This window comes from Brassica rapa, unplaced genomic scaffold, assembly GCF_000309985.2.
Source record: "Brassica rapa cultivar Chiifu-401-42 unplaced genomic scaffold, CAAS_Brap_v3.01 Scaffold0645, whole genome shotgun sequence".
In the NCBI taxonomy this organism is placed as follows: Eukaryota; Viridiplantae; Streptophyta; class Magnoliopsida; order Brassicales; family Brassicaceae; genus Brassica; species Brassica rapa.
Genome location: NW_022610585.1, coordinates 14,166 through 27,671, shown reverse-complemented (window position 1 = coordinate 27,671; position 13,506 = coordinate 14,166). Strand labels below are relative to the sequence as shown.

At 49.2% G+C, this 13,506-nt stretch overlaps 1 protein-coding gene across 1 annotated transcript; it reads left to right on the top strand.

The window, feature by feature from the left end:
* Positions 1 to 7,008: 7,008 nt before the first annotated feature.
* Positions 7,009 to 9,456, top strand: LOC117130685. Its single transcript, XM_033283410.1, has 2 exons — positions 7,009 to 7,410; positions 7,483 to 9,456. The coding sequence occupies exons 1-2, from the start codon at positions 7,195 to 7,197 to the stop codon at positions 8,734 to 8,736; spliced, it is 1,470 nt and encodes a 489-aa protein (XP_033139301.1). The 5' UTR covers positions 7,009 to 7,194; the 3' UTR covers positions 8,737 to 9,456.
* The last annotated feature ends 4,050 nt before the right edge of the window (positions 9,457 to 13,506 follow it).

Genomic DNA, 13,506 nt, shown 5'->3' with positions numbered 1-13,506 from the left:
GTTTGGTGATAATGGGGATCTTCTTATTCCTATGTGAGCTGGTGCATGGGATGAAGTTGTAGAACTCTTCTGGCTCGTGTATAATGTTTCCGGGATGTCTTGGTTTAGTCTGGACGTCGTCTGGTTCTCCTGGTTGGATTGGAATTGCTTGGAATGGATCAAACCAAAAGATTGTCCAATCTTTCCATAAATAGCTCCGGTTGGATTTAAGTGATTCTCCATTGAACCGACTGATCTCCTGAGTTCTGGTGCAGCTAAGGACTTCTGGAATACCTCCTGATTGGTTGAAATGATCTCCTGATCGCCAATGTCTGGTTTGAAGCTGATTGAACCGGTTAGCTTCCAATTGAGGCAAGTGTAGAACTGGTTTGACCGGTTTTGGAGATTGGATAATAACTTCATAATTCCGTGACCATTTCTCCTGATCTTGGGATTTCTGGAAAGGTGATAAACTCCTCTTGACTCCTATGATGGGCTTTCCTTCAGGCCGCTCCTTAATTGAGCTTGAATCTTCTTCTAAGGTCGGGTACTCGTAGATGGACGGGTTGAGAAACCTCTGAATTGTAAAATTCATAACTTCTTGCTCCGTGATTATATTGGCCCAATTTTAATTGGCCTGGACTCCTTCTTGAGTTTCGAATCCATAAAAATTAGACTCGTGATTTAAACCCTCCTGGTTTGTAAGATATGGCTTTTTTAGTGCACATATATCCTGGTTGGCGCCTTGGCTGGTTGAGTAGGGTGTTGGGTCGACCTCTGGTTCAGCTGCTGAATTGCTGGCCGCAACATTCCCTCCCCCTTGAAAAGGTTTCGACCTCGAAACTGTATAACCTGCACCAAGATAGAGCAAGTCAGCTTTCATACTCTTTTGAGATTCCAAGGTCTTACCTTGATATTGTTTCGGTTTGGGGATGGATTGTGCATCTGGTGGCTCTTCTTTCAGCAAATAGGATAGGATCACGCCTCTGCTATTGACTTTGGCATTTCTTATCTCCTTCAGTGGATGGTCCTTCATACTCCTAGTAGGCTCAGTTCTGACCATCTTTGGGTTTGATTCACCTAGCAACAAAAGATTATCCGGTGGGATTTCTTTGAAGCTTTCTCCTTTGCAACCTGAAAAATTCTCAACATTCTGGACAAAAATAAAGTGCATTATATCTGTGTTTGGACACTGATAAAAATAATTTGAAATTTCCAGACTTACTTTGATAGCTTCCACAAGTTGAAGAATGATTTTCTTCTTTGGAAAACTTGTTTTTTTTTTTGCTGCCTTCTTTGCATCTTTTAACCTTGGTGGTTATGAACTTCAACTTCTTTTATTCCTGGATCAAAACTTTTTGACAAAGACAAGTGCATTATATCTGGATAATCAAATGTCTTGGACGTTTTAAGATCAGAGAAGATTACCTTAAGCCTTGGCATTTGAACACATTGTTCAACACTAGACTTCCACTTGTGAGGTGGTTCATGGCTGGGCTTATGGTCTGGTTCTTTCCTTGGAACTTCAGTAAGAAAATAGCTTTCATTTTTACTCTCTACATCAAGAACACACATGTCAATACCAGTATCTCTAGGTGGTGTTTGACACTTACCTTGGTTTGATACTTTATTTACTGGTTTTGCTTCTTTAAGCAACATGAACTGCATTGTGTCTTGAACCTTCTCCTGGTTCGTCACTGGTGTGGCGCCTGGTGGCTCTTCTCCTTTGAATTCATGCTCTTTAATTCCTGTTACAACACCTTTTGACAAAGACAAGTGCATTACACAAGAATTTGGAACCAACAAATCAGATTGAATAAAACTATCACTCTTCATAGATAAATCTGTTTTCTTTTCTAGTGATGTTTCTATCAATACTTGCTTAGTAGGACAAACTACAGCATAGTGTCCTTTCTTATGACATCTATAACATGTCTGATATTTTAAATCCTCAGATTTAGAAGACTTACCTTGGCTTGATGGCTCTTCTTCCTTTGGGTTTAAAATCTCCTTGTCTCTTGGACTTAAATCATGGACAACTTTGGATCTCAACAAGGATGTGGAGATCGTGTCTTTCTGGACCTCAGGACCTGGCTTAGCATCCTTGGACAAAGACAAGTGACTCATACCAGTTGTAGATGATTTATAAACAAATTTATCAAGTATAGGACTTACCTTGGCCTTTTCTTGAAAAATCGGTTTGTCTGATTTTTCTTTGTGTCTGGCCAACATGTCTTGGCTGACAAAGCTCTTTCTCTCCATGGTCTTTGGTACCTCATAAGGTTGGGATTGATCATAAAAACCGTGTGCCCCTGGTTTGGCCGAATCTGATCTTGATAGATTTGCTAGAATCTGGACGGTTTAAGGGGATAAGAGAGCTTTCTTGGGACCTTCTTGAATGCCTGGTAGATGCTGATCTCGTCCTTGCCTTGGTAGAAAAAGAGCTGTACGAGTTTGAATGCAAGAGACTCCAAATAACGCAGTTTGGTGATAACGGGGATCTTCTTATTCCTATGTGGGCTGGTGCATGGGATGAAGTTGTAGAACTCTTCTGGCTCGTGTATAATGTTTCCGGGATGTCTTGGTTTTTTCTGGACGTCGTCTGGTTCTCCTGGTTGGATTGGAATTGCTTGGAATGGATCAAACCGAAAGATTGTCCAATCTTTCCATAAATAGCTCCGGTTGGATTTAAGTGATTCTCCATTGAACCGACTGATCTCCTGAGTTCTGGTGCAGCTAAGGACTTCTGGAATACCTCCTGATTGGTTGAAATGATCTCCTGATCGCCAATGTCTGGTTTGAAGCTGATTGAACCGGTTAGCTTCCAATTGAGGCAAGTGTAGAACTGGTTTGACCGGTTTTGGAGATTGGATCATAACTTCATAACTCCGTGGCCATTTCTCCTGATCTTGGGCTTTCTGGAAAGGTAATAAACTCCGCTTGACTCCTACGATGGGCTTTGCTTCAGGCCGCTCCTTAATTGAGCTTGAATCTTCTTCTAAGGTTGGGTACTCGCAGATGGACGGGTTGAGAAACCTCTGAATTGTAAAATTCATAACTTCTTGCTCCGTAATTATATTGGCCCAATTCCAATTGGCCTGGACTCCTTCTAAAGTGTAGAATCCATCAAAATTAGACTCGTGATATAAACCCTCCTAGTTTGTAAGATATGGCTTTTTTAGTGCACATATATCCTGGTTGGCGCCTTGGCTGGTTGAGTAGCGTGATGGGTCGACCTCTGGTTCAGCTGCTGAATTGCTGGCCGCAACATGTGTGTACTGAACAGACAGCCCACGTGGGCCAAAATAACCCAAACAGTCGACGGGAAGGGCCAGCGTGCTGAGTCCAAGGACAAACATGCTGATATGTGTACTGATGGACAGCCACAGACGTCTTGTGTGTCCTGACGGACACAGACGGACACACACGGACAGCCACAGACGTCCTGTGTGTGCTGGCGGACACCCACGGACGTCCTGTGTGTACTAAACAAACAGCCCACGTGGGCCAAAATCACCTGAACAGTCCACGGGAAGGGCCAGCGTGCTGAGTCAATTGACCAACGTGCTTATATGTGTACTGATGGACAGGCACGGACGTCCTGTGTGTGTGCTGACGGACACACACGGACGTCATGTATGTGCTGACAGACACACACGGACAGCCATGGACAGCCATGGACGTCATGTGTGTGCTGACAGACAGCCACGGATAGCCATGGATGTCCTGTGGGTGCTTGCGGACACCCACGGACGTCCTGTGTGTACTGAAAAGACAGCCCACGTGGGCCAAAATCACCCGAACAGTCCACGGGAAGGGCCATCGTGCTGAATCCAAGGACCAACGTGCTGATATGTACACTTATGGACATCCATAGACGTCCTGTGTGTGCTGACGGACAAAGACGGACACACACGGACAGCCACGGACGTCCTGTGTTTGCTGGCAGACACCCACAGACGTCCTATGTGTGCTGAACAGACCGTTCACGTGGGCCAATATCAACCGAATAGTCCACGGGAAGGGTCAGCGTGCTGAACCCAAGGACCAAAGTGCTGGTATGTGTACTGATGGACAGCCACAGACGTCCTGTGTGTGCTGACGGACACATACGGACGTCCTGTGTGTGCTGACGGACACCCACTGACGTCCTGTTTGTACTGAACAGACAGCCCACGTGGGCCAAAATCACCCGAACAGTCCACAGGAAGGGCCAGCATGCTGATATGTGTACTGATGGACAACCACAGACGTTCTGTGTGTACTGAAGGTTACACACGGACACACACGGACAGCCACAGACGTCCTGTGTGTGCTGACGGACAACCACGGACAGCCACAGACGTCCTGTGTGTGCTGGCGGACACCCACGGATTTCCTGTGTGTACTGACCAGAGAGCCCACGAGGGCCAAAATCACCCAAACAGTCTACGGGAAGGGCCAGCATGCTGAGTTCATGGACCAACGTGCTGATATGTGTACTGATGGACAGCCACATACGTCATGTGTTTGCTAACGGACACAGACGGACACACACGGACACATACAGACAGCCACGGACGTCCTGTGTGTGCTGGCGGACACCCACGAACGTCCTGTATGTACTGAACAGACAGCCCACGTGGGCCAAAATCACCCGAACAGTCCACAGGAAGCGTTAGCGTGCTGAGTCGAAGGACCAACGTGCTGATATGTGTACTGCTGGACAGCCACGGACGTCCTGTGTGTGCTGCCGGACACACACAGACGTCCTTTGTGTGCTGACGGACACCCACAGACGTCCTGTGTGTACTGAACAGACAGCCCACGTGGGCTAAAATCACCCAAACAGTCCACGGGAAGGGCCAGCGTGCTGAGTCCAAGGACCAGCGTGCTGATATGTGTACTGATGGACAGCCACGGACGTCCTGTGTGTGCTGACGGACACAGACGGACACACAAGGACAGCCACAGACGTCCTGTGTGTGTTGGGGGACACCCACGGACGTCATGTGTGTACTAAACAGACATCCAACGTAGGCCAAAATCACCCGAACAGTCCACGGGAAGGGTCAGCGTGCTGAGTCCAAGGACCAACGTGCTGATATGTGTACTGATGGACAGCCACAGACGTCCTGTGTGTGCTGGCGGACACCGACGGATGACTTGTGTGTACTGAACATACAGCCCACCTGGGCCAAAATCACCCGAGTAGTCCACAGGAAGGGCCATCGTGCTGAGTCCAAGGACCCGCGTGCTGATATGTGTACTGATGGACAGCCACAGACGTTCTGTGTGTGCTGACGGATACACCCGGACACACACGGACAGCCACGAACGTCCTGTGTGTGCTGACGGACAGCCACAGACAGCCACAGACGTCCTGTGTGTGCTGGTGGACACCCACGGACTTCCTGTGTGTACTGACCAGACAGCCCACGTGGGCCAAAATCACCCAAACAGTCTACGGGAAGGGCCAGCATGCTGAGTTCATGGACCAACGTGCTGATATGTGTACTGATGGACAGCCACAGACGTCCTGTGTGTGCTGACAGACACAAACGGACACACACGGACACATACAGACAGCCACGGACGTCCTGTGTGTGCTGGCGGACACCCACGAACGTCCTGTATGTACTGAACAGACAGCCCACGTGGGCCAAAATCACCCGAACAGTCCACGGGAAGCGTCAGCGTGCTGAGTCCAAGGACCAACGTGCTGATATGTGTACTGCTGGACAGCCACGGACGTCCTGTGTGTGCTGACGGATACACACGGACGTCCTTTGTGTGCTGACGGACACCCACAGACGTCCTGTGTGTACTGAACAGACAGCCCACGTGGGCTAAAATCACCCAAACAGTCCATGGGAAGAGCCAGCGTGCTGAGTCCAAGGACCAACGTGCTGATATGTGTACTGCTGGACAGCCACGGACGTCCTGTGTGTGCTGACGGATACACACAGACGTCCTTTGTGTGCTGACGGACACCCACAGACGTCCTGTGTGTACTGAACAGACAGCCCACGTGGGCTAAAATCACCCAAACAGTCCACGGGAAGGGCCAGCGTGCTGAGTCCAAGGACCAGCGTGCTGATATGTGTACTGATGGACAGCCACGGACGTCCTGTGTGTGCTGACGGACACAGACGGACACATACGGACAGCCACGGACGTCCTGTGTGTGTTGGCGGACATCCACAGACGTCCTGTGTGTACAAAACAGACATCCAACGTAGACCAAAATCACCCGAACAGTCCACGGGAAGGGTCAGCGTGCTGAGTCCAAGGACCAACGTGCTGATATGTGTACTGATGGACAGCCACAGACGTCCTGTGTGTGCTGACGGACACCGACGGATGACTTGTGTGTACTGAACATACAGCCCACCTGGGCCAAAATCACCCGAGTAGTCCACAGGAATGGCCAGCGTGCTGAGTCCGAGGACCCGCGTGCTGATATATGTACTGATGGACAGCCACAGACGTTCTGTGTGTGCTGACGGATACACACGGACACAAACGGACAGCCACGGACGTCCTGTGTGTGCTGACGGACAGCCACGGACAGCCACAGACGTCCTGTGTGTGCTGGCGGACACCCACGGACTTCCTGTGTGTACTGACCAGACAGCCCACGTGGGCTAAAATCACCCAAACAGTCCACGGGAAGGGCCAGCGTGCTGTGTCCTAGGACCAGCGTGCTGATATGTGTACTGATGGACAGCCACGGACGTCCTGTGTGTGCTGACGGACACACACAGACACACACGGACAGCCACAGACGTCCTGTGTGTGTTGGCGGACACCCACGGACGTCCTGTGTTGCGGCCAGCAATTCAGCAGCTGAACCAGAGGTCGACCCAACACCCTACTCAACCAGCCAAGGCGCCAACCAGGACATACGTGCACTAAAAATGCCATATCTTACAAACCAGGAGGTTTTAAATCACGAGGCTAATTGTTATGCATTCTACACTCAAGAAGGAGTCCAGGCCAATTGGAATTGGGCGAAAATAATCACGGAGAAAGAAGTTATGAATTTTACAATTCAGAGGTTTCTCAACCCGTCCATCTGCGAGTACCCGACTTTAGAAGAAGGTTCAAGCTCAATGAAGGAGCGGCCTGAAGCAAAACCCATCACAGAAGTCAAGAGGAGTTTATCAGCTTTCCATAAAGCCCAGCCATGAACCACCTCACAAGTGGAAGTCTAGTGTTGAACAATGTGTTAAAATGCCAAGGCTTAAGGTAATCTTCTCTGATCTTAAAACGTCCAAGACACTTGATTATCCAGATATAATGCACTTGTCTTTGCCAAAAAGTTTTGATCCAGGAATAAAAGAAGTTGAAGTTCATAACCACCAAGGTCAAAAGATGCAAAGAAGGCAGCAAACAAGAACAAGTTGTCCAAAGAAGAAAATCATTCTTCAACTTGTGGAAGCTATCAAAGTAAGTCTGGAAATCTCAAATTATTTTTATCAGTGTCCAAACACAGATATAATGCACTTGATTGTTGTCCAGAATGTTGAGAAATTTTCAGGTTGCAAAGGAGAAAGCTTCAAAGAAATCCCACCGGATAATCTCTTGTTGCTAGGAGAATCAAACCCAAAGATGGTCAGAAATGAGCCTACTAGAAGTATGAAGGACCACCCACCGAAGGAGATAAGCAATGCCAGAGTCCATAGGAGAGGCGTGATCCTATCCTATTTGCTGAAAGAAGAGCCACCTGATGCACAATCCATCCCCAAACCGAAACAATATCAAGGTAAGACCTTAGAATCTCAAAAGAGTATGAAAGCTGACTTGCTCTATCTTGGTGCAGGTTATACAGTTTCGAGGTCGAAACCTTCTCAAGGGGGAGGGAATGTTGCGGCCAGCAATTCAGCAGCTGAACCAGAGGTCGACCCAACACCCTACTCAACCAGCCAAGGCGCCAACCAGGACATACGTGCACTAAAAATGCCATATCTTACAAACCAGGAGGGTTTAAATCACGAGGCTAATTGTTATGCATTCTACACTCAAGAAGGAGTCCAGTCCAATTGGAATTGGGCCAAAATAATCACGGAGAAAGAAGTTATGAATTTTACAATTCAGAGGTTTCTCAACCCGTCCATCTGCGAGTACCCGACTTTAGAAGAAGGTTCAAGCTCAATGAAGGATCGGCCTGAAGCAAAACCCATCACAGAAGTCAAGAGGAGTTTATCAGCTTTCCATAAAGCCCAAGATCAGGAGAAATGGCCACGGAAATTAGGAGTTATGATCAATTCCCCAGAACCGGCCAAACCGACGTCATCTATGGAAAGTCTTCAACCAATTCAACTTGGTTCGACCCAGAGCTATTTATGGGAACCAGGAGATCATCTTAACCAATCAGGAGGTATTCCAGAAGTCCTTAGCTGCACCAGAACCCAGGAGATCAGTTGGTTCAATGGAGAATCACTTAAACCCAACCGGAGCTATTTATGGAAAGATTGGACAATCTTTCGGTTTGATCCATTCCAAGCAATTCCAATCCAACCAGGAGAACCAGACGACGTCCAGACAAAACCAAGACATCCAGGAGACATTATACACGAGCCAGAAGAGTTCTACAACTTCATCCCATGCACCAGCCCACATAGGAATAAGAAGATCCCCATTATCACCAAACTGCCTTATTTGGAGTCTCTTGCATTCAAACTCCAACAGCTCTTTTTTATACCAAGGCAAGGACGAGATCAGCATCTACCAAGCATTCAAGAAGGTCCCAAGAAAGCTCTATTATCCCCTTAAACCGTCCAGATTCAAGCAAATCAAGTTTCTTCACTTGGAGCCAAAATCCCACAAAAAGCTCCAACGGCTAGTTTCCGATTTCTTGCTTAGTTTAGATTTGTTTCCTTTCTTTTCTTTTGTGAACGTTAAGAGTCTTGTATCTGAGCATTATATAAGCTAATTGTCGTCCATTGTAGAGAGCACCCTTAATCACCAAGTTAATAAAAAGTTTATTCAGTTTTTATCAAAGATTGTTCTTTGTATAAAATATCGGTCTTTAGGATTCAAAGAGAGATTCTTTGTTGTTCTATTGATTTCGTGAGTCTAGTTTGTTTGTGCAAATCAAACAAGCTCAGTACACAGATTGAGAGAGTCAATCAATTCGATCCATCCTTCATCAGATTGAGAGATTCAATCAAAACCTCATCCGCAAATCCACTTCAATCCATCCCTTGATCCGGCTTGAGAGAGACATCAATCCATCCCTCTCCATCGCGTCCATCTAGCCGCTCCATAGCCGTCCGTCCGTCCTGTCCAGTCCGAGTTCTTGAACCTCAGTCCGTCCATTTGAGTAGCCTGAATCCCAGGCTGCAACATCCTGTGTGTACTAAACAGACATCCAACGTAGGCCAAAATCACCCGAACAGTCCACGGAAAGGGTCAGCGTGCTGAGTCCAAGGACCGACGTGCTGATATGTGTACTGATGGACAGCCACGGACGTCCTGTGTGTGCTGACGGACACACATGGACACAAACGGACAGCCACAGACGTCATGTGTTTGCTGACGTACACAGACGGATGACTTGTGTGTACTGAACAGACAGCCCACGTGGGCTAAAATCACCCAAACAGTCCACGGGAAGGTCCAGCGTGCTGAGTCCAAAGACCAGCGGGCTGATATGTGTACTGATGGACAGCCACGGACGTCCTGTGTGTGCTGACGGACACACACGGACACACACGGACAGCCACGGATGTCCTGTGTGTGTTGGCGGACACCCACGGACGTCCTGTGTGTACTAAACGGACATCCAACGTAGGCCAAAATCACCCGAACAGTCCACGGGAAGGGTTAGCGTGCTGAGTCCAAGGACCAACGTGCTGATATGTGTACTGATGGACAGCCACGGACATCCTGTGTGTGCTGACGGACACACAAGGACACACACGGACACAAACGGACAGCCACAGACGTCATGTGTGTGCTGACGGACACCGACGGATGACTTGTGTGTACTGAACATACAGCCCACCAGGGGCAAAATCACCCGAGTAGTCCACAGGAAGGGCCAGCGTGCTGAGTCCGAGGACCCGCGTGCTGATATGTGTACTGATGGACAGCCACAGATGTTCTGTGTGTGCTGACGGATACACAAGGACACACACGGACAGCCACGGACGTCCTGTGTGTGCTGACGGACAGCCACAGACAGCCACAGACGTCCTGTGTGTGCTGGCGGACACCCACGGACTTCCTGTGTGTACTGACCAGACAGCCCACGTGGGCCAAAATCACCCAAACAGTCCACGGGAATGGCCAGCATGCTGAGTCCATGGACCAACGTGCTGATATGTGTACTGATGGACAGCCACAGACGTCCTGTGTGTGCTGACGGACACAGACGGACACACACGGACACATACAGACAGCCACGGACGTCCTGTGTGTGCTGGCGGACACCCACGAACGTTCTGTGTGTACTGAACAGACAGCCCACGTGGGCCAAAATCACCCAAACAGTCCACGGGAAGCGTCAGCGTGCTGAATTCAAGGACCAAAGTGCTGATATGTGTACTGATGGACAGCCACGGACGTCCTGTGTGTGCTGACGGACACACACGGACGTCCTTTGTGTGCTGACGGACACCCACAGACATCCTGTGTGTACTGAACAGAGAGCCCACGTGGACTAAAATCACCCACACAGTCCACGGGAAGGGCCAGCGTGCTGAGTCCAAGGACCAGCGTGCTGATATGTGTACTGATGGACAGCCACGGACGTCATGTGTGTGCTGACGGACACACACGGACAGCCACGGTTGTCCTGTGTGTGTTGGCGGACACCCACGGACGTCCTGTGTGTACTAAACAGACATCCAACGTAGGCCAAAATTACCCGAACAGTCCACGGGAAGGGTCAGCGTGCTGAGTCCAAGGACCAACGTGCTGATATGTGTACTGATGGACAGCCACGGACGTCCTGTGTGTGCTGACGGACACACACGGACACACACGGACACAAACGGACAGCCACAGACGTCATGTGTGTGCTGACGGACACCAACGGATGACTTATGTGTACTGAACATACAGCCCACCTGGGCCGAAATCACCCGAGTAGTCCACAGGAAGGGCCAGCGTGCTGAGTCTGAGGACCCGCGTGCTGATATGTGTACTGATGGACAGCCACAGACGATCTGTGTGTGCTGACGGATACACACAGACACACACGGACAGCCACGGACATCATGTGTGTGCTGACGGACAGCCACGGACAGCCACAGATGTCCTGTGTGTGCTGGCGGACACCCACGGACTTCCTCTGTGTACTGACCAGACAGCCCACGTGAGCCAAAATCACCCAAACAGTCCACGGGAAGGGCCAGCATGCTGAGTCCATGGACCAACGTGCTGATATATGTACTGATGGACAGCCACAGACGTCCTGTGTGTGCTGACGGACACAGACGGACACACACAGACACATACAGACAGCCACGGACGTCCTGTGTGTGCTGGCGGACACCCACGAACGTTCTGTGTGTACTGAACAGACAGCCCACATGGGCCAAAATAACCCAAAATGTCCACGGGAAGCGTTAGCGTGCTGAGTCCAAGGACCAACGTGCTGATATGTGTACTGATGGACAGCCACAGACGTCCTGTGTGTGCTGACGGACACACACGGACGTCCTTTGTGTGCTGACGGACACCCACAGACGTCCTGTGTGTACCGAACAGACAGCCCACGTGGGCTAAAATCACCCAAACAGTCCACAGGAAGGGCCAGCGTGCTGAGTCCAAGGACCAGCGTGCTGATATGTGTACTGATGGACAGCCACGGACGTCCTGTGTGTGCTGACGGACACACACGGACACACACGGACAGCCACGGACGTCCTGTGTGTGTTGGTGGACACCCACGGACGTCCTGTGTGTACTAAACAGACATCCAACGTAGGCCAAAATCACCCGAACAGTCCACGGGAAGGGTCAGCGTGCTGAGTCCAAGGACCAACGTGCTGATATGTTTACTGATGGACAGCCACGGATGTCCTGTGTGTGCTGACGGACACACACGGACACAAACAGACAGCCACAGACGTCATGTGTGTGCTGACGGATACCGACGGATGACTTGTGTGTACGGAACAGACAGCCCACGTGGGCTAAAATCACCCAAACAGTCCACGGGAAGGGCCAGCGTGCTGAATCCAAGGACCAGCGTGCTGATATGTGTACTGATGGACAGCCACGGACGTCCTGTGTGTGCTGACGGACACACACGGACACACACGGACAGCCACGGACGTCCTGTGTGTGTTGGCGGACACCCACGGACGTCCTGTGTGTACTAAACAGACATCCAACGTACGCCAAAATCACCCGAACAGTCCATGGGAAGGGTCAGCGTGCTGAGTCCAAGGACCAACGTGCTGATATGTGTACTGATGGACAGCCACGGACATCCTGTGTGTGCTGACGGACACACACAGACACAAACGGACAGCGACGGATAACTTGTGTGTACTGAACATACAGCCCACCTGGGCCAAAATCACCCGAGCACTACAAGAAAACATCCGCATACTGAGGGAAAAAATCGTCGGTATGTCGTTGGAATAACGCTATTCCGAGGACATACCGACGAAAAAAGTCCTCGGAAATTCATATTTCCTCGGAATTCCGTCGGAAATTTCCGACGGAATTCTGAGGTAACAAAATTCCGAGGAAACTCCGAGGACACAGAGTTCGTCGGAAGGTTCCTCGGAATATACCGAGGGACGCCTTCCTCGGAATATTTCGATGGAATTCCGATGGTCCAATCCTCGGAAGTTTCGACGAAATATTCCTCGGAATGTTTATCAGAAAATTCCGAGGAACTTCTGTCCCTCGGAAAATTCCGAGGAACTTTCCTCCCTCGGAAAATTCCGAGGAACTTCAGTCCCTCGGAAAATTCCGAGGAACTTCAGTCCCTCGGAAAATTCCGAAGAACTTTCCTCCCTCGGAAAATTCCGAGGAACTTCAGACCCTCGGAAAATTCCGAGGAACTTCAGTCCCTCGGAAAATTCCGAGGAACTTTCTTCCCTCGGAAAATTCCGAGGGAAATAAGTTCCTCGGAATTTTCCGAGGAACTTCTTTCCCTCGGAATTTCCAAAAAATTAATTTTTTAAAAAATTAATTTTATTTTTAAAAATTAAAATTTTTAAAATTTAAATTCGAAAATTTAAAATTAAAATTAAAATTGAATAAAACATAAAACATTAAAACATAGTAGATAATATTCAAAGTTAAATAAAACATTTAGAGTTTTTGGTAAAAAAAAAAAACTACTGCTCCGGAATGTTCGGGTACATCCTCTTCATCATCTCCATCATCTGCTCGTTCAGCCTCTTCTGGGTCTCATAGCCCGCCTGTTGAGCCGCCATCTGGGTCTCCAACGCAGATACACGATCATCCTTGTCTTTCAGCTGAGCCGTAAGAACTTCTGGATCAACATATGCCGGTGGTGCAGAAGAAGGAGCAGCCGACCGGGAGCGACGACCCAAACCGACCAAACGTCCCTTT

Coding starts and splice junctions, on each gene's coding strand:
- LOC117130685 (XM_033283410.1), top strand. CDS start 7,195: ATGCCAAGGCTTAAGGTAATCTTCTCTGATCTTAAAACGTCCAAGACA. Junction 7,411..7,482: donor AACTTGTGGAAGCTATCAAA/GTAAGTCTGGAA, acceptor ATTGTTGTCCAG/AATGTTGAGAAATTTTCAGG.